This window comes from Lacerta agilis, chromosome 2 (assembly GCF_009819535.1).
Source record: "Lacerta agilis isolate rLacAgi1 chromosome 2, rLacAgi1.pri, whole genome shotgun sequence".
Lineage (NCBI taxonomy): Eukaryota > Metazoa > Chordata > Lepidosauria > Squamata > Lacertidae > Lacerta > Lacerta agilis.
The window spans coordinates 29,508,257-29,530,703 of NC_046313.1; the positions used below are offsets into that span (position 1 = coordinate 29,508,257).

Sequence of the window (22,447 nt, forward strand, 5' to 3'; positions counted from 1 at the left end):
ACCCTATGAGGTAGGTTAGGTGGAGAGACAGTGACTGACCCCAGGCCGCCCCATGAGCTCCAGTGCTGAGTGGGGATTTGGACCACAGTCCTATCCGGCCTGGTCTGACACCCTAGCCACCCCACTGACCTTTCATGGTACTAAACTAACTACTCATCATGAGGTCAACTTCCTCTGACTCCATCACACAGAGCAGGAATGAGGAACCTGTGGCACTCGATGTTGGGACTTCAAATTCCATAATCCCTGACCATTAGACATGCTAGCTAGGGGTGATGGGGGTTAGACTTCAAGAACACCAGGAAGGCCACAGATCCCTGCAGCCTTGATGTAGATGATGTATTTAAAAAAAAAATACAATGGGATAGAACTTTCTGCTGAATTGATGCTAGTTAAGACCAATCCTATTAGAAGCCACTGGCTACAATCTGCTCATGGGTGGATTCTCTTGCACCCTGGGCAATGTTGCCCAACCCCTTAAATTAGAAATGAGAGTATATATGCCAGTTACACCTAAACACTGTGGTTGGACAATTAAATAATTAAAAAGCTCTTAAAGGTAAAGGTAAAGGTAAAAGGACCCCTGACCATTAGGTCCAGTCGTGTCCGACTCTGGGGTTGCAGCGCTCATCTTGCATTACTGGCCGAGGGAGCCGGCGTACAGCTTCTGGGTCATGTGGCCAGCATGACAAAGCCGCTTTTGGCGAACTAGAGCAGCGCACGGAAACACCGTTTACCTTCCCGCCGGAGCGGTACCTATTTATCTATTTGCACTTGACGTGCTTTCGAACTGCTAGGTGGGCAGGAGCTGGGACCGAGCAACGGGAGCTCACCCAGTCGCGGGGATTCGAACCGCTGACCTTCTGATCGGCAAGCCCTAGGCTCTGTGGTTTAACCCACAGCGCCACCCGCTGTGTTTGAGCTCCCAAATACTGACACTCCCAGCAACTCTATTCTGACCTTTCAGTCAACCTCTGCTCTGACCAATCTGTTTTGCTACATATTCCTCCTCCCCAACATCCTGTTTGATTCAAGGGAAGCAATAGTCCTAACTCTTGAATTCTGCCTTGGTCAGACCACACCTGGAATAAAGTGTCCAGTTCTGGGTGCCACAATTCAAGAAGGATATTGACAAGCTGTAACATGTGCAGAGGAGGGCAACCAAGGTGATCAAAGATCTGGAAGCAAAGCCTTATGAGGAACAGTTGAAGGAGTTGGGTTTGTTTAGCCTGGAAAACAGGAGACTGAGAGGAGATATGATAGCCATCTTAAAATACCTAAAGGACTGTCCCATGGAGGATGGAGCAAGCTTGTTTTCTCCTGCTCGGGATGGTAGGACATGAGCCAGTAGGTTGAAGTTACAAGAAAGGAGATTCTAACTAAACATCAGGAAGAACTTTCTGACAGTAAGAGCTGTTCGACAGTGGAACAGACTCCCACAAGAGGAGGTGCATTTCAGGGGGTTGGACTAGATGACCCTTAGGGTCCCTTCCAACTCTACAATTCTATTATTCTATCATTTCTCCCATCCTGCAGAGCACTGACTGCACCTCCACCATCAACTCCAGGACTTCCTGGGTACCGGATGAATACCTTCCCAACCCTCTGGGAATCTCTTCAAGCTCCTCCCACCCTGCTTCCTAATTTAACCAGCGCCTCCAAGATATCTCCATGGGACTCATGAAAGTGAATATAGTGGGTGAGTGGCATTTATAAAAAAGACTCCTGTCTCTGTTCTGCCCCAGCCAATGTGGCCAAAGGAAAAACATGATGGGAGTTGCAATGCACAACATTTGGAGGCGCACCATATTGGCTACCATTGGTGTAAGGGATCCCATCTCTTGACCATGAGGGAGAGAACTATGAGAAGACAGCTCTGCAAATGAGGGAGAATTTCAAACCTACTAGCTTAACTCTCATAATCATAAATAAATCCTCCTTTACTTCCCTCTCCTCCAGTGAAGGTGAAAGGAACAGGAACAGAACAGGCTTTAGACACACCCCTTGTTTACAGTGCCATTTGCACTTCCAAGTGGAACTACGGTAATTGCACAGGGTGTAGGCCCTTCCACTGTCTCCATCATCACGGGGATTCCCAATTGTGCTACAGGAGGTGACATACCAGGAATGCCACAGGTTCACTACAAGTCAGCCTTTGGAAGTCTCAATGAAGGTGCATGAGGAGAAGGAAAAGAGGGAGATTATTTCCTTTCCTCAAGCCTGTATACTTAACATTCCTGGAATAATTAACAAGATCAAAAATGACTAACCATCCTTCTGATTTCGGCTGGATATGTGCAAGAAGAAAAGTGGGGTTGTCCACTGTTAGTGAACTTGTGTGTTACAAGGATTTATTTTTTTAAGTGACTGTTAAAAGCTATCAATGATACTCTGCTACATTACTAAGCCAAAAGAGGACAAATAAAGTTTAAATTAGATGAAAACCATATCACCAACTTCATTAAACAAAAAGAGAGCTGACTCAGAAGCAAGACAAGAAATACACACAATTTGTTCTCAGTCCTTTATCTTAATGGTTGGGATATTTACGCAGGGTTTATGTTATTTGCACAATAATCAAGGTTACTAATACTCTGTTATATTGTCATTATGGGTTTGATGCAGCTAACTAGTCTCACTAGCAGAAGCCAGCACAATGACTTTTACTAGCAAAACAGGACTTCTCCTACCCTCTTCCCCCAGCATCAACCAATTGGATTGGGAGATCCCTAAGTAAACCTCCTTTGCAGAATGCATTTAACTGGCGGAAAGATGCACGCATGGGACTTGTGCAAGATGGGCTTAGTGACCTGTTCAGAAGCATTTCAATCATAGTCTGCATGCATGCCCCTGATTGAAGCTAATAAGGGCAGGAAGAGGAGAAATGCAAAATATACCAGTAGACTAAGGGCTGCTTCACATACTATGCTGGAAAAAAAACCATATGTTTCATATATAGTAAATATAACTAGGAACCAAGGTCAACTGGGAGATCCCTGCAACACATTACATATCACACATATTTTAGTCATGTGCTTTAGAACACCAAACATTACATTTTAGGGTGTGTGCAATGTGGAAACATGGCAAAAATGCAATGCAAGATTTTTCTCTTTAACAGTGGGGCAGTAGTCAAGGCTTGCAGTGACATTTCACAGTAAACTAGCTGCCACCCACACTTAGTGCACACCTGTGAGTCAATTATACACATTTGTCTCTTGGCATTCCTAAAAATCAATGCTAAACCTCCGCTCGGTAATAATTTTGGGAAGTGCTCGCACATTTTGGAGCAAGACCCGAAAAGGCAGTTTGCCCTTCATTCTTATTTTGCCCACACATGCTCCATTGATTTCTAAGTGCCAACCGCCTGACTCATTTCCTTCAGAAACTTGAGCACGCAAATAAAACCAGGTCACAGATAAGAACATTATACCTTAATGCCTGAAATGGCATTGTCACAGCCTTACTTACTGAAGGCAGAGGTGGGTGGTAAAGGACAGTTGGGTTGCTGCAACAACAAGCTCAGCCTTTTCTAAAATACTCTGTGTGTGTGTGTGTGTGTGTGTGCGCACACACACACACACACACACACACACGTGTGCATAGGACGTACATACGTACATGTCCAGTTTGTACATATATGCTTTGGACCATAAAGAGAAACCCACACCCAACCACAGAACTGGAAGCACATAAAGACCGTGTGGCAAAGGCTTCCAGTGTATAGCAGCATGCACTCAATCCCCAAGCACAAGGAAGTGCTTGTGGGAAAACTGAAATACCCACTTCATACTCTTCAGCTTCCCTCACTTGGAAAGAAAGCTATGAACGACAACGGAGACTAGTCACTAATGTCTTAAAACAAAAACAAAACCCTGCCGTTAACAAAACTGATGACACTTAGCAATTGTGTATTGTGTATGTTTGTTCTGATTGAACTGTGTTTGTCAACAACAATAAATTGTTGATAATAATCACCACCGACTAAGTTGGACAAAAGCACTCTTGGCCGCACCCATCACCTGGCAGAGCCGTCTCATCCATTGGGGCTGGTGGCGCGGCGCGCCAGGGCGCAATGGCCTGGAGGGCGCCTCCGTCCTCCAGCCCCGCTGGCAGCGCCTGCCGGCAGCGCCCTCTGACTCCCGGCAAGGGAGCTGGCCGGCCACGCCACGCCCTCTGGCTGCCCAGCAGAGCACAGGAGCACAGCTCTGCGCGCCCTTCCAGCGCTTCCGGGACGGGAGGCGAGGGCGGCCGGCTCGCGCTCCCGCGCGCAGCCGCCGGCCGCCCACCCGATGGGGCACAAGCTGCCCAGCCGTGCCGCCCGGCTGCGCCACGCCATCCGGATGCGCGTGGGAGCGCGAGCCGGCCGCCCTCGCTTCCCGTCCCGGAAGCGCTGGAAGGGCGCGCAGAGCCCCGCACCGCTCCAGCGCCATGCCCCTCATCCCCCGCTCGCCCACCCCCCTCCCAAGGGGCGGCAAGCGCGGGAGGGAGGCGGCGGAGAGGCGGCATGGCGGGGGCGCCGGAGGGATAGCCGCGCCAGGGTGGCAGATCCCCTTAAGACGGCTCTGTCACCTGGGATTCCAGGTTCAAGGTCAGATCCAAAAGCACCCTCCCAAACTGAACTTGAGTTTTGAAGGGGTTTGCTATACCATCTCAAACAGGTTGGGATTCTACCCCCAAATCAGTAGTTCTTGCCATCTCTATCTTGTTTGGATGAAGTGTGAATTCACTTGCCATCATCCAGCACATTACTGTCCCCAAGCAAAGGTCCAGCATCTCAACAACCTCCTTGGAATTTGATAGAATGAAGAAATAGAGATTGGTGTCAGCTACATACTGGTGACTCCACACTCTATTTCTCCTGATGATCTCTCTCGATAGTTTCATGTAGATGTTCAGCAGCATGGGGGAGAAGCTGGAACCAGGAGGAGTGCCACAGATCAATAGCCCTATGTCAAACTGGTATTTTCCAGCATTACCTTCTAGGAAGGTTTGGGAGCAGAACAAGACACTGCCCCTTTAGAATCACCCCATCCAGGTGGTCCAAGAAATGGTACTGAAAGCCATTGAGAGGTCCATCATAACCAACAGGAATGGACTTGACACTCTAGTTCTTGCCATAGATCATCCACCAGGGAGGACCAAGGCTGTCTCAGTCCCACAACCAAAAATGAAGCTGGGCTAAAAGAGATCTAGATAATCTGCCTCATCCAGGAAAACCTGGAACTGAGAGGCCACCACAAACTTGAGCATGTTACTCCTGAATGAAATAATAAAAAATGCAACAAATGGTGCCCTTGAATGTGGATGCACATCTTCATTCACATAAAAGGAGGCATCCAGCCAATTCAAAAAGACGTTGACTGAGAAACACAACACAGCTGAGATGTGTATGTAGATGCACATTCACCTCCACTGGCAGTACACGATATATTTCTCTTTCTGGATTTGGGCAGTTTATTGAGGGATGGAGGCAGAAGTTAAAGAAACTTAATGTATGGAAAGTCAGTCCATTTACTTCTCTCCATTGCTAGTGCTCTAGAGATCTTGCCATGTCTGAAATGTCCCATTGTCTACTTGTACTTAATGGGCAAAACAAACCTATCCCATTGTTTCCTGTTTAACTCACTGGATTGAATAATCAAACTGGTATAGAAATGTAGGAAACCTGAGGCCATGGCGTAACCTCTTTTCAATTTTGGGCTAAGAAACTTTGGGCTAAGCCAGCACAAAATAGGCACCTTCTGTTTCTATAATTCCCCTGTCATCTCCATCATACAGGCCTGCTCATTAGCAATAAGAGAGGCTGTTGCGCTCCAAGAAAACCATTGGCAAGAAGCATCAATACTGCTTGGATGATCAGCCCACCTGGCAGGTGATAAGAGTGATCAAGCCAGACAGATGGATTTTCTTTGCCTTGCCAACATCACAACCAGTGGGTGGTGAATTATGTGCCAATACAGTATCCAAAAACCACAGACCATTTAGTGTAACTCAAGCGGCTTGAACAGCCTTTGAAACATTCGTTCCAAGTGCTGACAACGTTAATCAAATTGTACACCCAATCTTACAAAGAGCATTTGAAGTGAGTACAAAATAAATATGTTAGAGGTTCGAACAACACAATTTGATGGCATGTTGCAATGAGGATCTACTCTGCACAAACACTGCAAGTATGTTCAAGTGTAAATCTGATTCATCTAACAGAGTTTGACTAATTTACGTAGGACTGTAATTGGCATGCCATGAAGTTTGTTGATTGAAACCCTAACTTGGATTTTTAACATCTGGCCACGGCACATGGATAGGCACTCCAATCTACAAGATATTATTATTATTATTATTATTATTATTATTATTACTATTACTATTATTATTAAACTTAATTGCATGTAACTCTGTTGCTGTCAAACATATTTCTAGTGCTATAGAACAAGGTTTCTCACTCACGACAGCAGAATTAAAAAGCACTAAAAATTATGGCTTAAAAATAAGATTTATTCTGCAATAAGGGACATAAAGCAACCCAGCTAGAAAATATTTTATTCCCTACTGTGTTTTGATATAATAGTCAATAAGCTGATTGCTCTGGATGCTGACTCAGCATCCTCAGTGCTGATTAAAAGGCTACAGTTAGCAGCACTTGATAAAGGGTCGGAGGAGGAATCCTCTGCCTGGACCACAGTGGGAAATCTCAAGCCCAGGGACCAAATTCCAGCCCTCTCTGTTTTGCCTCTGGGACTCTCGAGACCACACTCCTCCTCCGCTACACCCTTTCTCCCTTGGGGCCACCCACAGGCCTTGCTCCACACCCTTCTTGTGTGCTTTTACCTTGCTGGAACAAGTTCTTTAATTCTGATAATCCCTCCCACTTGCCTGAATGGAGGAACAAAAGAGGTGTGAGAGTGTGTGTAGAATGCACAGTGTAAATGTCAAAATAACCTGTGAGAGAGAGGCCTTCTGCCAATTACTGTGTCCCAAAGCATTTTCAACAGTAATTTCTGGCAGGCAAAACACTTCATATAAGCATTGCTAAGTTCAAGCATTTTTGTGTATTTCTCTCTCTCCTTATCTCTCTCTCTCTCTCTCTCCCTCCTTGTGTATCTATATATATTAATGTGATGTGATGTAAGAATTGCCCACACAGTGTGGTTACCGGTAGTTGTTACATAATCATCTCAGGAATTTGAAGTGAGCCCCAAAGCAAATGGGAAAAAAACCCCACTATCTTAAGATAATTAGATTGCACCAGGCCAGGTTTCTGCCCTGGATCCTTGCAATAGATTTTTATAAGTAATAAACAACTCATTTGTGGCCTAAAAGGGTACTGAGGCTATACAGTTCCAAAGAAGTAAACTGATCAGTGATTTCCTCCACCCCTTCCTTGCAAAGAACACATGGTCAACTGAGGCCACAGCACAGGTGGCTCCATCCAAAGCAAGAAGATCTGTAGGTGTTACTCACTTACAATATTTAGCTTTCGTTGAAGACTTTTTTGTACAGATTTTTAATGCACAAAAGCTGGAGAAGAGCATAATCCAGCTCTTTTGATCCACAAGCAAGTCTGGGAGTGTCAGGTGTAAAAAATGGATCAAACATCTTCCTCCTCCACCCCATGGCAACTAGCAGCACAGGTGCACAATTTCTGCCTGAGAAATGCACTCTGAACGTGCTCCAAAGGACTCTGCCCAAGATGCCTGAAACATCGACCACAGAAGATAGCAACACTATACACTACTGCAGTTGGGGGGGGGGGAGAAGAACAAAATTACAGTATACAGTATACAGTTAATCTCATTCATTATATAAATGTATTCTGACCTGATGCAAATTTCCCACCAAAATGGTTAGGCAGTGATGTAGATAGGGTGTGGAACTGGTCTTGCAACAAACTAAGGACTGTGTTGGAGGTGGTTTTGCTATTTCCCCAAATGATCGCGCCAACATGACTAGCAAATCCACAGCAGCACAGAAACGCAAAAGCCTATTCAGGATGCAGAGGCAGTTTCAACATACCTCATCCTCATTAAAGTTACTTTATGCAACATGTTGGGACCAAATTATTGATGTGGGGATTTCTGAAGCTCTGTTGTTTTCCTTTACTGCTTTTCGCTATTGCCCAAGCAGAATTTTGCTGGGTCTGGTATAACCTTGCAACACCTCTTTCTTCTCTTCCCGCAGTTCATTGCTCAAACTCCAGGATTGATTGGTGTCCTTTAGCTTCTAATAGTTCTCTTGTTTAAAGTAGTTGTGTTTGTTTTTTATATTTCTGGCTACTTGATTTGTATTTATGCTCAGATATGCCAGTTCTGGAGCATGTCCAGCAGAAGGCAGCTAGGATGGTGAGGGCTTTTGAAAACCCAGCCCTATGGGAATGGTTGAAAGAGCTGGGGATGTTCAGCTTGGAGAAGAGAAGGTTAAGGGGAGGCATGACGGTCATCTTTGAATGCCTGAAGGGATGTCACATAGAAGATATTCTCTGTTTCTCCAGAGGGCAGGACCAAGGGATTGCAGGGAAGTAAATTTCAGCTAAATGTTCAATTAATGAGTTCTGTCAGTAGAAGCCCTGCACAAATATTTCTGCTTGTGCAATGGGGCTTTCCCCCTTCTCTTTCTCCTGTGTCCCCTGCACCCCCATAATTGGCTCGGGATGTGTGTGTTGTGAGAACCCCCAGAACAGCATGCAGAGGAAGGAGAGGGGATACTTCCACTGGAAAGTTGAAAAGCAGGTGTTGATGGAATGGTTTCTTTAGCGGTGCACTGAATGGCTGTGCACATACAGTACCTTCAAAGCACCCCCACTCCTCTTAAGAATTCTGTTCACTGTAGTTTGTAAAGGGCTGCTAGGAATTGTAACTCTCTGAGGGGTAAAACTAAAGGCCCCAAAATTATTTGAGGGGAAAATGTGCTTCAAATGGTATAGTCTGCATTGTACGCAGTCCAAACTCATTGTTCAGAATACTGCTTCTTCACATCTAACCCAGCTTCTAACTGCACCTTATGTAGAAGCAGGCATATTTGCATCAGCATCACCTTGCAGAACAGGAGCAGCATCTTTCTTGAAAGAGAAAGGCACCTATAGGTCAGGCCTAGAAAAAAAACAGTCCACTCTGGGGGTGGCAGGTGAACTAGCTCGTGGATTTACCAAACAAGAAGAGGAACTTGCTGTTTTGATTAGAAGGCTGCTTGTGAATTAACTTTCACAGAAGCCAGTCATTTCATCTAGAACTTTCTTACCTCACAGGATTCCTGAACAGATAAACAATCCTTTCTCTTGGGATGATCAACAATGTATTTAAAAACTGGGATGCACCTAATAAGTGTTGGGTACATAATTTCCAGGTTGTTTTCTATGCAGTTCTTAGCAACAGTGTTTATGGGGAAAGCTCTTCCTATTTACTAACACCTTTGCTATTTTAGGTACTATTCTAGGATGAATATTTCTAAATTAATCATGAAATTTAGTTTAAATCTAACAATGCTGTGAAAGAGATGTCCAGTAGGGGACTCCACCACTTTCCACTCACATCAATAGGGGTTCGGCTCTGATGTTTGTTTTGCTTGCATTATATTGTGATGTTATTACAAACATACACTCTCTGTACTACTTCTTTAGCTCTTGGTGACTGAACACAAAGAGTGCTCACTAATGGTTCATCATTATTCTGGGGGGAAAGTGACAAGTGGGGTGCTACAGGGTTCTGTCCCGTGCCTGTTGTTTGTTCAACGTCTTTATAGATGACTTGGATGAAGGTCTTGAGATGATGCTCAGCCAATCTGCAGAGGCCACCAAACTGGGAAGGGCTGCTAATGCTGCAGAAGACACAGTTAGGATTCAATTTGACCTTAACAGATTGGAGAATGAGTCAAAACCAACAAAATGAATTCCAATAGGGACAAATGCAAGGTTCTGCACCTAGGCAGGAAGAAATATAAGATGCGGTACACCTGGCATGCCAAGTAGTACATGTGAAAAGGATCTCAGGGTCTTAGTAGACCACAAGCTTAACATGAGTCAAGAGCGTAATGCAGCAGCAAAAAAGATAATGCTATTCTAGGTATATCAACAGAGGTATAGTGTCCTGATCAAGGAAAGCTATAGTTCCACTCTATTCTGCCTTGGTCAGACCACACCTGGAATACTGTGTCCAGTTCATAGCTGTCAACCTTCCTTTTTTTTTTTGCATTGGGAAACGGCCATAGCTGTCAACCTTCCCTTTTTTTGCAGTGCGAAACGGCACTGGAATAAGGGAATTTCTTGCAAAAAAAGGGAAAGTTGACAGCTATGGTCCACTTCTGGGTGCCACAATTTAAGAAGGATGTTGACAAGCTGGAACATGTGCAGAGGAGGGCAACCAAGGTGATCAGAGGTCTGGAAACAAAGCCTTACGGGGAACTGTTGAGAGAGCTGAGTATGTTTAGCTTGGGAAAGAGGAGACTGAGAGGAGATATGATAGCCATCTTCAACTATCTAAAGGATTGTCACATGCAAGCTTCTTTTCTCCTGCTCCGGGGGCTAGGACCTAAACCAGTGGGTTCAAGTGGCAAGAAAGGAAACTCCTACTAAACGTCAGAAATACCTTTCTGACAGTAAGAGCTGTTCAACAGTGGAACAGATTCCCATGAGAGGTGGTGGACTCTCCTTCACTGGAGATTTTTATAAGCAGAGGTTGGGTGGCCATCTGTCATGGGTGCTTTAGTTGATATTCCTGCATTTCAGAGGTTGGACTAGAACATCCTTGGGGTCCCTTCCAACTCTATGATTCTAAGAGGGGTTTTTATTAAGCAGATACAAAGAGGGAAGAGCTGCCCTTCTATTTCTATACAGAACAGCCTTTGCAGAATCTACTTTTTGTGTTACCGGCTCCATTGCTTTCCAGTCTGACATACTAAAACCGAGAAAGTGTTTAAAGCTTGCACAAAACTGCTGAGCCCAATATGAGGCTAGCTCCAACTAGCCTATTGGCATAAGAAACTTTTATGTGCATTAAACAAACAATAATGTGGCTGTCAGTGTCAACATGAAGTACAACACCACAGAACAAGACACTCCCTAAACAGGGGTAAAGGTAAAAGGGATTGTTCTCATGTTCCTTTAGAAAAACACCTTCTTCTTTTTAAGACACTCCCTTTAGCCAGCAGCTTACTATCTAGCTTTGGAACCAGAGTGGTATTGTGCTTCTTCTGAGTGTTGAACTAAGACAAGAAAGAACTACCGGTAGGTTCAAATCTCTACACAGCTGTGAAGCTCACTGGATGACCTAGATTAGTCACTTTTGCTAGGCCTAATCTACCTCACTGCTTTGTTGTAGGGGTGAAAGTGCATGGGGGATTGGGGGAACCTTGTCCATCACCCTGAAGGAAGTGAGAGATAAAAATGATAGTCAGTACAGTGGTACCTCGGTTTAAGAACAGTCCGGTTTAAGAACGATTCGGTTTACAAACTCCGCAAAACCGGAAATAGTGTCCCGGTTTGAGAACTTTACCTTGGTCTAAGAGCAGAATCCAAACGGTGGAAGGGCACCGTTGGCAGGAGGCCTCATTAAAGTGCACCTCGGTTTAAGAACAGTTTCGGTTTAAAAATGGACTTCCAGAACGGATTAAGTTCGTAAACCAAGGTACCACTGTAAATAAATCTTAGGAGTAGTCCAAGCAGAGTGGTTACTCTTTAAGAAAGTGGAGATTTTCCTCCAAACCAATACTGGAAATGAAACTAAAGTGTTTTGTTTTTGTTTTACTATGGAAACCCAAAGAAGCCTCTTAATAAGAAACATGAACCACTCAACAGCACAGCACACAGTGTACATCTGAGAAGCACATACAAATCTGTTAAAAGGTGAGGCAGCATACTGCAAATTCACAGAGCACATGTGTAAGACTCCAAGAGCATTCAGTTAAGTGGCTAACAGAATAGACTTATATTTGTGTTAAACTTCTGCTGGGCAGAAGACAGTAACTACAAAGTCTCTTTGAACCATCAGACACAAAGAAAGGCGGTGACATTATGACTTTACGCATTGTGGTAAAGGTGGTTTGCATGGGCAACAGCTGACTTTCAGAAGGGCTGTGTTCCAGCAAGAAGGAAAGGACTGGTTGAATATGGTGTATGGGAGTATGGTCTGCAATCAATCCTGCAGGATTGGAGCCGCCCCTTGTACTGATATCATGTTACACCTACATCAGTGCATTGAAATACTTCCATTGGAGGCAATGGAGAGCCGCAGCTGAACAGCCCCCCCCCCATGAGAGGTGGGGGCGGGGGGGAGGCGGGGAAGAGTTCTAATCAACTCAGAAACCAACTGGAGAGCCAAACTATACAAGATCTATGATAATATATCCCAAAATTTTATTTTCAAATTAAAGCAGCCACTGATGGTTCCAATTATAAGTGGAGCATTGTCTCTGGAAAAGAGTAATGCCTTTCCTCAGTGCTGTTTCCCCAATATATCTAACAGTAACCCCCCCCCCCCCAGAGTTACTATTAGCCTTTGGAAAACAAGGTGCTCACACCTCAAACAGTGCTCCTGAATATAATCCATTTCTTCTTCTTCTTCCCCTTCCCTGCCATTACGCTGAGGAGTGGAGAACTCTCAAAACGCTCATTGGAAGGGCCCGGGTTTGACATGCTTATTTTCTGTTGTGCCTAAGGGAACAAGTCCATCGTATAGTTCCCCACACCTGCAATCTGGTTATACAGTCCAGAAAAAAGGAATTCTTCCTCTACCACAGTTGGTGAGAACTAGACCTATGCAAAGCATCATTTGCAACAGTAATTACATGACATATTTATTTTGCATAGATAATTAAGATTGCAAAATCATCGAATTTTTTTGTAGACTTTCCTAGACTTAAATCTTTGAATGACGAAGGTATCCTCCGTGAAATCTGAAAAAGCCACTACAAAAGCATAGAAGAAACCATGAGAAAAGCTAGGTAAGCAATGCCAGCAATACATTATATATTGCCTTATACAGTAAAATCGGTTATTACAAAGCACTATGCAGAAGTGGCCCTCCATATGCTGCTGTGCTCAAACTCCCATCAGCTCCACCCAACATAATCAATGGTCAGGCATGATGGGAGTTATAGTCCAGTATAAGCTAGACAGCCATAGGCTCTCCACCCATGCTATACAGTTATAGCATGCCTCCAGGGCAATACATCACGAACTTGCTTCTGCAAATCAGTGACCTACCATGGACACAAAATTATACACAAATGTACATGTATATATTTCCATGGATAACCATTTCTACAACACACAAAAATTTAGGCTATGGACCAAAATCAGCTAATTAGGGCAAAACTCCCATTGAACTCAATGGGACTACATAATAAAAGCATTTAAATTTTGGACAAAGGTGCTCATATTATGCAAGAAGATTCTCTTCTCCTGAAAAATGTTCAGCCTTACTCAGTTTTATAATTTCATTTCATTTCATTCCTCTGGGGCACAATGAATTTCATTTCATTTCATTCCTCTGGGGCACAATGTATCTGACAGAGTGAGTCTGCATGTCTGCTCAAAGGTAAAAGCCCATTGAATGCAATGGTGCTTCCAGCCAAGTACATAGGTTCTAGGAATGCAGCCTGCGGTACTTCCATTTCTGTGGAGGGAACAATGAATTGCTGCACAATAAACAGCTGTATAACAATATGCTTTGGTCCCGTCCCGTCCCCCCCCCCCGCAAAAAAAGCAGGACCCAGGTATCAACATACATCTTCTAGTGGACAGAGATATTCTCCAGGGCTGGAATGAGTAAGACTCCAACTTTCAAGAAACATGCTCTAACTGCCTCTAGCAATTGCCTTGCTCAAGCTTGTGTATTGCCCAGTATTACAATGGTGTGGCAGTTAAGGGATTGAAAAAATACCTGTCTAGTCAGGTTTGCAGCACCAGGGAGTAGCCTCACCTGCCCTTAGAAGTCAGTAGGGAAGACGTTTTCTTTCTTTTTTTATTCCTATAAAAATGCAACTGTTTTACGGTATGCCAGCAACGTGTCTGGGTGCTGAACACGTTCCCAAGTACTTTGCTTCATCGATTCCAGTGGGAATGAACGCACGTGCATCTGTGTGAGCAGTGCTGGTAGCTTTTAACCCGGCAGAAATATGACAGCACGTGCCATTCATGGGTTCGAACCTGCCTCCGGCAAGTTTTTGCTTTGCGTTAATTTATTCATTTCCCGCCCCCCAATACACAGGCACTGTTGGCACCCACCTGTCTCGAAAAGACAATGGAGGAGCGCGCCTTTGGGGGATTAATTGCAACATTTCATTTCGGGTCCACGCTTGTTTGATAATCCCCTGAGAACTGAGAAAGATGATCCCCCCATTTCTTTTCGTAACCCCATTATATTTTACTTGGAAGTTTTGGGATGCGTGAGGCAAGTCATCTCCGCGAGTTTCTGCCCTCCAGGTTGTGAGGTTTGGGTTCCACGTGTATGCGTGACTGTGCTCATCTACGCCAAGGCTGCGCCTCCAACCAGGTCTGCTAACCCACATCGCATAGCCCCTGCCTTCTCGCCCTCGGCAACCCCCCTCTCCCCCTCTGAGGAGTCTGCAGCCCCGCGTCATGCTGCTGGTCCACAAACGCTTAACTCTCCCCCCCCCCGACTCTGGAGGCAATCCACCCCCATCAAAAATAAGAACCCATTGGCAGGAGGGGTTTCGCATGCAGAAACTTAGGCTCCCCTCCTCCCGACCTTTCCATGTCCCATCCCTTTAAAGTTCACTTAAGTGCCCGAAAGTTGCAGCCTGGCGATGCCCGATGCCCGCGCCTGTGTTTCATTCAATGATCGTCCTTTCTTGAAACGACAGACATGCTCTGAAGGCAGAAACTCCCCGTTCCCTGACTTCCTTACTTATTTGGGGGGAAACTAGAGGGATGCGCTGGCCTCCGAGGGCCACCGGGAGATCATGGATTGTGCGGCGGCGGCGGCGGCGGCGGCGGGGGGGGGGGGGGATGCTTACTTACCCAGAAACTGGATCCGCAGAAGGCGTCCATGGTGCAGCGGCCGGCCAGAGCAATCTGGCGACCGTGCCTTTCGCCGCGCTGCCTCCGGTTCTTTCTGAGCGGCTCCTGGCTCGCCTTCTGCTTCCCTTCCGCCACGCTAGGGCGGATGTTTGCCTCGCACGGGAACGTGGGCGGGGAAGGGCTCGCCTAGGCAGTGCCGGCGCCAGGCTGAGCCGTGACAAGGCTGGGGGGTCTTTTCCTGCTGCGGTCTTACTAAACTTCCCTTTCTGCGCTCCAGCTCGGGCAAGGCCCGCGTCTGGAAAGGAGAGAGCGCGCGCGCGCGCCTTGGAGTGGCGGTGGGTCGGTGGATGATCAGGCGGCCTCGGCTTATCAGGGGAGCGAGACCATGGAAGCCCGACCAGCTGCTGGGAGACTTGGGCCCTCTTGGGTGGCTGGGCTGTGCTCGGTCGGTGGTACACAGCAACACCACCTTTTCCCTCTCTGCAGTGGCTGGACCTGGAGCGGGGGTGGAAGGGGGAAAGGTCCAAGGACCACCCATCCCGCGAATGACCACTCAGAGAGAGAGAGAGAGAGAGAGAGAGAGAGAGAGAGAGAGAGAGAGAGAGAGAGAGCGCCAGGTGATATGGATAGCTGCAAACAGGCCCCTCAACACCTGGGACAACATGGGCATCCTGCCAGGACCCATCAAACCTGGTGCTGGCTGCCACAGGCACAGCATCCTTTTTTAAAAAGCAGTTTATAGTTAGGGGACAGCTGGCTGGGCATGTACTTGGTTATACAGTGTTGTGAAGTGTTCACTTGGTGAAGGAGCCAGGCAAATTTGACCATGAGTTAATGGGCTGTAAGTTTCCTTTGTTAGTATAACAAAGGAAGCGGCTTAGTGCCACAGGGCAAATGGGTGGAACCCAACTCCCTCACCTGGCCATTAGCAACAGTTGAAGTGTGTGTATGAGAGAGAGAGAGAGAGAGCTGGGCTGGGCTGGAAGCTGACAGCCAGCAGAAGCCTGAGAGTGAGAGACATGCCTGATATCTGCTTGAATCCAAGGCTGTGGCTATTGGAGAAGCAATACCTTCCGGGCTGTTAATGCTGTGTGCCCTCAAAGTTATGCCTCATCTAAGATTATGCAACCTGGTAAGATTATACAGCAATCTTAGACAGTAATAATAATAATAATAATAATAATAATAATAATAATAATAATAATTTATTTATACCCCGCTCATTTGGCTGGGTTTCCCCAGCCACTCTGGGCGGCTTCCAACAGAACATTAAAATGCAATAATCTATTAAACATTAAAAGTCTCCCTAAACAGGGCTGCCTTCAGATGTCTTCTAAAGGTCTGGTAGTTGTTTTTTCTCTTTGACACCTGGTGGGAGGGCGTTCCACAGGGTGGGTGCCACTACCGAGAAGGCCCTCTGCCTGGTTCCCTGTAACTTGGTTCTGGTAGTGAGGGAACCGCCAGAAGGCCCTCGGCACTGGACCTCAGTTTCTGGGCAGAATGATGGGGTGGAGATGCTCCTTCAGGTATACTGGACCGAAGCCATTTAGGGCTTTAAAGGTCAGCACCAACACTTTGAATTGTGCTCGGAAACGTACTGGGAGCCAATGTAGGTCTTTCAAGACCGGTGTTATGTGGTCCCGGCTGCCACTCCCAGTCACCAGTCTAGCTGCATTCTGGATTAGTTGTATTATCTGATAATAACAATTAGGGATGCCTTGCAAAAAATAATGCAGAACACCATGTGCTAAAATCACTTAAAAGGGCTCTCTGAGTACTATGACACCCAGAGATTGATGCCTTTTGCTGTTCTTCTTCAGGTGTCAAAATGACTTGGACCAGCCCTGCTTCTCCCTCTAGGAGTACTGGAGCCAGCCTGGTGGCGTATGAGAGTGTGTGTGAGTGAACCAGTGAAGACAGTGGCTGCCCCTCCTGTTACTTGTTCACCTTTGGTTTCTCTGGACAGTGCAAGGGTGGGGTGGAGGACTGGGCCCTGTGAGACTGCCAAGAGTAAAGGTTGTTGCCTCTGCTCTCTTAGTGGCGTCATAGAGAAGATGAGGCCCAGCTTGTCCAGGCCATGCCACCAAGGCTTCCAACGGGAGTTGGCTGCATGTACAAGGAAAGTCTTTCCCCTCACTCACCTGCACTCTCTCTGTGGGTGGTAAGTCAAAGCATATTGGGTTCAGGGAGAAGGTCAAAAGGGGAGGGTGACAATGGGCCACTCTCTCCCTCAACTGCTTTCTTCTGCTTGGCTTAACAGTTGAGCCCAACCTTCCCTATTAGAAAAAAAAGAGAGGGGGTGAGCAAGCAGTTGTCACAGGCCTGAAGGGAAGGGGGGGAAAATTGACTTGGTTCACATTTTAATGCAAAACTTCCAAATCAACAATTGGGGAAACAATGTGGAAACTGAAACTGTTGTTCTTAGAAAAATCACACTTCTCTGAATTTTGCAATGCAGTTTCTCTCCCCCCCCCCATTTTTGCAGCTCTTTAACAAAATAATGTGTAGTAAAATGCATGTATTAGGGGAATAACATACATAATACTGCCTATATTAGTGAAAATAACATACAAAAATACATTATATTATGAGAAAGTGCTTCCAAAAAAATGTGCATACCGGTATTAGGAAAAATATGGTCTGATATGCTGGTGAATTTTCTTGAGGTACTTTTTAAAATTACAAACTGATGCAGAAATGTGGAGAAATGAACTTTGTCAGATTCCTCTATCCCCAGGAAGGAGCAGCCGCTATTTCCATCTACTGTAGGACCCAATCCTCCCTTACTGCACTGCCCAAAGAGAGAGGGCTAAGAAAGCAGGCAGAGCCTTTCAGTGACAGAAGGCATGCTGAGCAAGAAGACTAATTACTGCCTCCTCTTGCATTGCCCCCCCCTTTCTGTGTGTCTACATGGGGGGGGGAGTATTTGGACACATGGTTGCAAGAAGCAGACATGCTGCTTCCAATCATTTGCATCATCCTCTGTCTTTGGACAACATGTTAAGGATGCCAACTGGGCCCAGCAGAGTGCCAAGGGTGACTCAAGTGATCTCTGCCTTTGCATGCTTGTCTCCCCCCTCCTTTAGGTGGCCAAGTAGGGAGACCTGGGCTCACTGGCAGTGGCGGAGTAAGGCTCCGCGGTACCCGGGGCGGCAAAGGAAACGCCCCGGGGGCGGGGCGTCGTGACATCACAATGTGACGTCATGACGCTCCGCCCCCAGGGCGTTTCCGGGGGTGCCGGCGCCGCTTCTGCAGCCCTCTTTTAAGCCGAAGAGCTCGCTTTTAAGCTCTCCGGCTCAAAAGGAGGCTGTGGAAGCGGCGATCCGATGACAGAGTGCGCCTGCGCGTGCAGGCGCACTCCGTCGTCGGGCCGTGCGCTGCCGCTCCCAGGGTGACGGAGGGAGCGGCAGCGCGTGGGAATGGTGGGAGGGGCTGCCTCTTGTCACCCCCACGTGCCGCCGTTCGCTCCGTTGTCCCAGGAGCAGCAGCACCGCACACACCGTGCGCTGCTGCTCCCGGGGGGACGGAGCCAGCGGCAGCGCGTGGGGCTGACAAGCGCCGGCCCCTCCTACCACTCCCCACGCTGCCGGTCACCCCGGGAGCAGCAGCGCTGCCCGGACGGGGTGCTCCCTCGGCCGTGCGCTGTTGCTCCTGGGGTGACGGAGGGAGCGGCAGCGCTTGGGAATGGCGGGAGGGGCTGCCGCTTGTCACCCCCATGCGCCGCCGCTCGCTCCGGTCGCCCCGGGAGCAACAGCGCACGGCCGAGGGAGCACCCCGTCCGTGCAGCGCTGCTGCTCCCGGGGTGACCGGCGTTGCCTGGGGAGTGGCGGGAGGGGCGCCGCTTGTCGCCCCCACCTGCCGCTTGTCGCCCCCACCCGCCGCTTGTCGCCCCTGTCGCCCGGGGGTGTACCGCCCCCACCGCACCCCCTAGCGACGCCCCTGCTCACTGGGCCCAATTTTCACCACTCCGCATCTGAAAGGAGAGAACAGGGGAGTGAGCAATGTGCAAAGTAAATCACAACAAGTTGAATCTCCCTACCTTTGCACATAACTTTGCGCAAAAAACGTGTGTTTATGCTGTGTGATGTGTGAAATGGCCTTAAGGCACAAAAGCACAGTGCTTCAGCGGGAGAACTTTGTGCACATTTAGTCACCAAGAGACGTATTTTAGAAAGACAGAAAATGCAATTACTGGGTAGTGGGGACAACAATACTCTTCATTAACAGACTGACATAAATTCCAGAATAATGGAAGAAGAAAAAAATGTTGAGGACAAAAAGGCAAGAAAGAGCAATATCTAATGGGAAGTGTATGTGAAAAGGAAATTAATAGGTGTGAAATTCATATGAAACTGCAGTATATAGAGTCAGACCATTGGTTCACCTAGCTCAGTGCCTGGCAGCAGCTCTCCAGACAGGTATCTCCCAGGCCTACCTGTAGATGTCAAGAATGACTGAACCTGGAACCTTCTGCACAAAAACCATGTGCTCTGGCAGAGAGCCACAACCCTTTGCAATTGCCTTATTGAAAGAGCACAAAGTTGAGCAAGCATATATATATATGTTTGAGTCAAGATCCATGTTAGATTCGGGATACTTTCTAATCAGATGAACAATTAGGAATGGCCTAAAAATGTTTCGCAAGCTCCATTTTACATTTATGAAGAAAATGTTGAACAAATCTATTGGATGTAGTGAATCTTGCATCTGTCTAAGGAAGATGCATTTGACAGTTATATTGGAGGGCACTTCTGGTGCTATGAATGATCCAATGCGGAATGATCACTGGGCATAGCTTTGCCTTTAAAGACAGCATCGCCTTCACGATGATTAATACAGAAAATCACAATGGAATTAGCAACATCGCAGAGCATTTTAACTTTCAACCTTTTTTATTACTGAAAGTGCATTCCTCCTATTGCAAGTGATAATCAAACTGCCAATTGGCAGATGGTTGCTTTTGGGAATATCTGGATTTTTAATATCTTCAGTTTTGTGGTACTTTCCAAACTTCTCTTTTTCCCTTTCCTTTTAAGTAGCAAATGAGCTGGCTTCCCCCCTGCTTTCTGACACTGCTTTGAGATGATTCATGAATGCTGTCTCAAAGTAATCCTGAAGATTCAAAGGCGACTGTTGCATCTCAAGGTGTGTAAGAAGTGCAAGAGTAGGGCTGCTTTTCTTATGTCTCTACCGAAGTGTTGTATATAGTATATTGTGGTTTTGTTTTGCCAATTTTATTACCACTTTCAAAACCAGTCAGTGTCCTGGTTCGCATAACATTTCCAAACAAATATGTGGGTTTCTGGAGAGCAGCTCACAAGCACTTTCCTCCTACCTGGTTCGTTTTCTTCCTGCACTGCAGCAAACTCAGTGAAGCCAAGCCAATGTTTAGCTTATCCTGTCATCCAGCTGGGAACTTGTAGTTAAAGTTCTCTCTGCAAGGTTTGCTCCTGGCTACAGCTTCTGGTAAGTGCGGTGATTGCTTAACCACAAGCCCAGTTCAGACAGCTGTGAGCTCTTGTCTGAGAGCCTGCATGTCAGGATGGGCTGATTTGTCAATTTTGGGTTAGTCAGTTTCTCATTTTCCAGCCTTAAGTTGAACTCTCCACATCAGTTGTATATACCTCATGAACATTCTTCAGCATATTAGTATGATTTTTTCCCTAATATTTTGCCTTATACACACATTTTTGCAGAGCACGTTTCCCAAATACGTATAATGTATGTTATTTTCACTCTTGTGTATATTTATACACACATTCTTTAAAAATGCATTTTTTAACACACTGCTTGCTCGGAGAACTGCATTGCAAAATTTGTAGAATTGTGAATTTCAAAGGGTAGTTGCATTTCGGTTCCCATATTGTTCTGGAAAGTACAAATCTGGCAGGTTAACCTTTAAATTTTAACTGAATCAAATTACTCCCCCACCCCACCTAGCTGAAAGCATAGACAGTCATGATGAGTCATAGTGTGGCTCACCATGTTGCATAAACCAAACTAGTGATTAGTAACCCTCTAATTTTTGCCTTTAAGTTGACAGCAATCCAGCTCTACAGGATGATCACATTACGTAACCTCTGAAGAAATCCATGGAATTTTGTCACGCAGTGCCAGCAGCTTCTGGATCTCTTTCACTGCCCTGTGAGAGCCAGTGTGGTGTAGTGGTTAAGAGCGGTAGACTCGTAATCTGGGGAACCGGGTTCACGTCTCCACTCCTCCACGTGCAGCTGCTGGGTGACCTTGGGCTAGTCACACTTCTTTGAAGTCTCTCAGCCCCACTCACCTCACAGAGTGTTTGTTGTGGGGGAGGAAGGGAAAGGAGAATGTTAGCCGCTTTGAGACTCCTTCGGGTAGTGATAAAGTAGGATATCAAATCCAAACTCTTCTTCTTCTTCTTCTGTAAGGGAAACTACTGAACTTGATCTGGGCTGACTTTGCCCATCTTAGATGGTCTTTGGATCCTTCCAGGCATGACAAAATATAAAGGGGGATTCCTGCTTTGTTAGAGAGCATCAAGGTATTTCTGTGCTCATGTATGATCTTCTTTTCTTTGGTTATTCTCTGATCCTACCTTCTGGTTTGTGCTTTGGTCCTGACTTGCTCTTCAGTCCTGCTGACTGCTTCCAGCGTCAAGTCTGCCAAGCAGTCGCAGAGAAGCACACAAATCTGCAAACATGTTTCATCTTGCTGTTGATTTTGTTGTCTCTTAAATTCTGGAGAAATTCAGAAATACCATATTGTATGGACAAAAATAGACCCTGGTTAGTTATAACCTGTTAAATAAGAGTTCAGAACAATGTCTGGACAGCTGAATTACATCGCTGAACTTCATGGGATAGGAGGACAGAGCTGACACAAGTTCCAAATGAACTTGAGGCTGTAAGCCAGTGGCCGTAGGCATAGAAAGTAGGACAGAGTTGGAGACTTTTGGACATAAAATCTGATATGGTCTACAAACAAGACAATCTCATGTTTGCTCAGAAGATCACATACTTTAAAAAAAATGGGCTGCATTACTGTTCCATATGCTCATATTAGTATATTGGTATATAAGAATGTTCAGTCAAATATCCGTGCTGAGTGCTAAATTATGCTAACCACTCAACTGACACACAATTCTGAAACAGACTTTGATTGGAGAACTGAACAGAGTGTTTTGTTATAACTGCTATGGCAGGGGTAGGGAGACTTCAAGCCTGCGGACTGAATGAGGCCACTTTCTTCAGCCCTCAGAACTCTCCTCAGGCCACATCCCTTAATGGGACCTCCAAGGTGGCAAATGATTACCTGAAAAAAAATCCAAGGCAATCAAGCCACATAAAGTAAATGGGCTGTATCCAACGTGCCTTGGCAGTGAGCTGCTGCACAACCAAGTTTTGGTTTAGGTAGATGGCAGGTATGCTTAATTAGATTTCTACATTGCAACAAGTGGGTGTATTTTTGCTGGTTGCTAGGTTACAGAACTGAAAG

The 22,447-nt window shown here is 46.2% G+C and overlaps 1 protein-coding gene across 1 annotated transcript in view; it reads right to left on the reverse strand.

Moving 5' to 3' along the window:
* Positions 1 to 15,179, reverse strand: part of ABCC3 (ATP binding cassette subfamily C member 3) — a 67,530-nt gene extending 52,351 nt beyond the window's left edge. The window contains exon 1 of the mRNA XM_033139193.1: positions 14,975 to 15,179. Coding sequence (XP_032995084.1) covers positions 14,975 to 15,004 — 30 coding nt within the window. The 5' untranslated portion in view covers positions 15,005 to 15,179. The remainder of the gene's footprint in view (positions 1 to 14,974) is intronic.
* Positions 15,180 to 22,447: the final 7,268 nt, after the last annotated feature.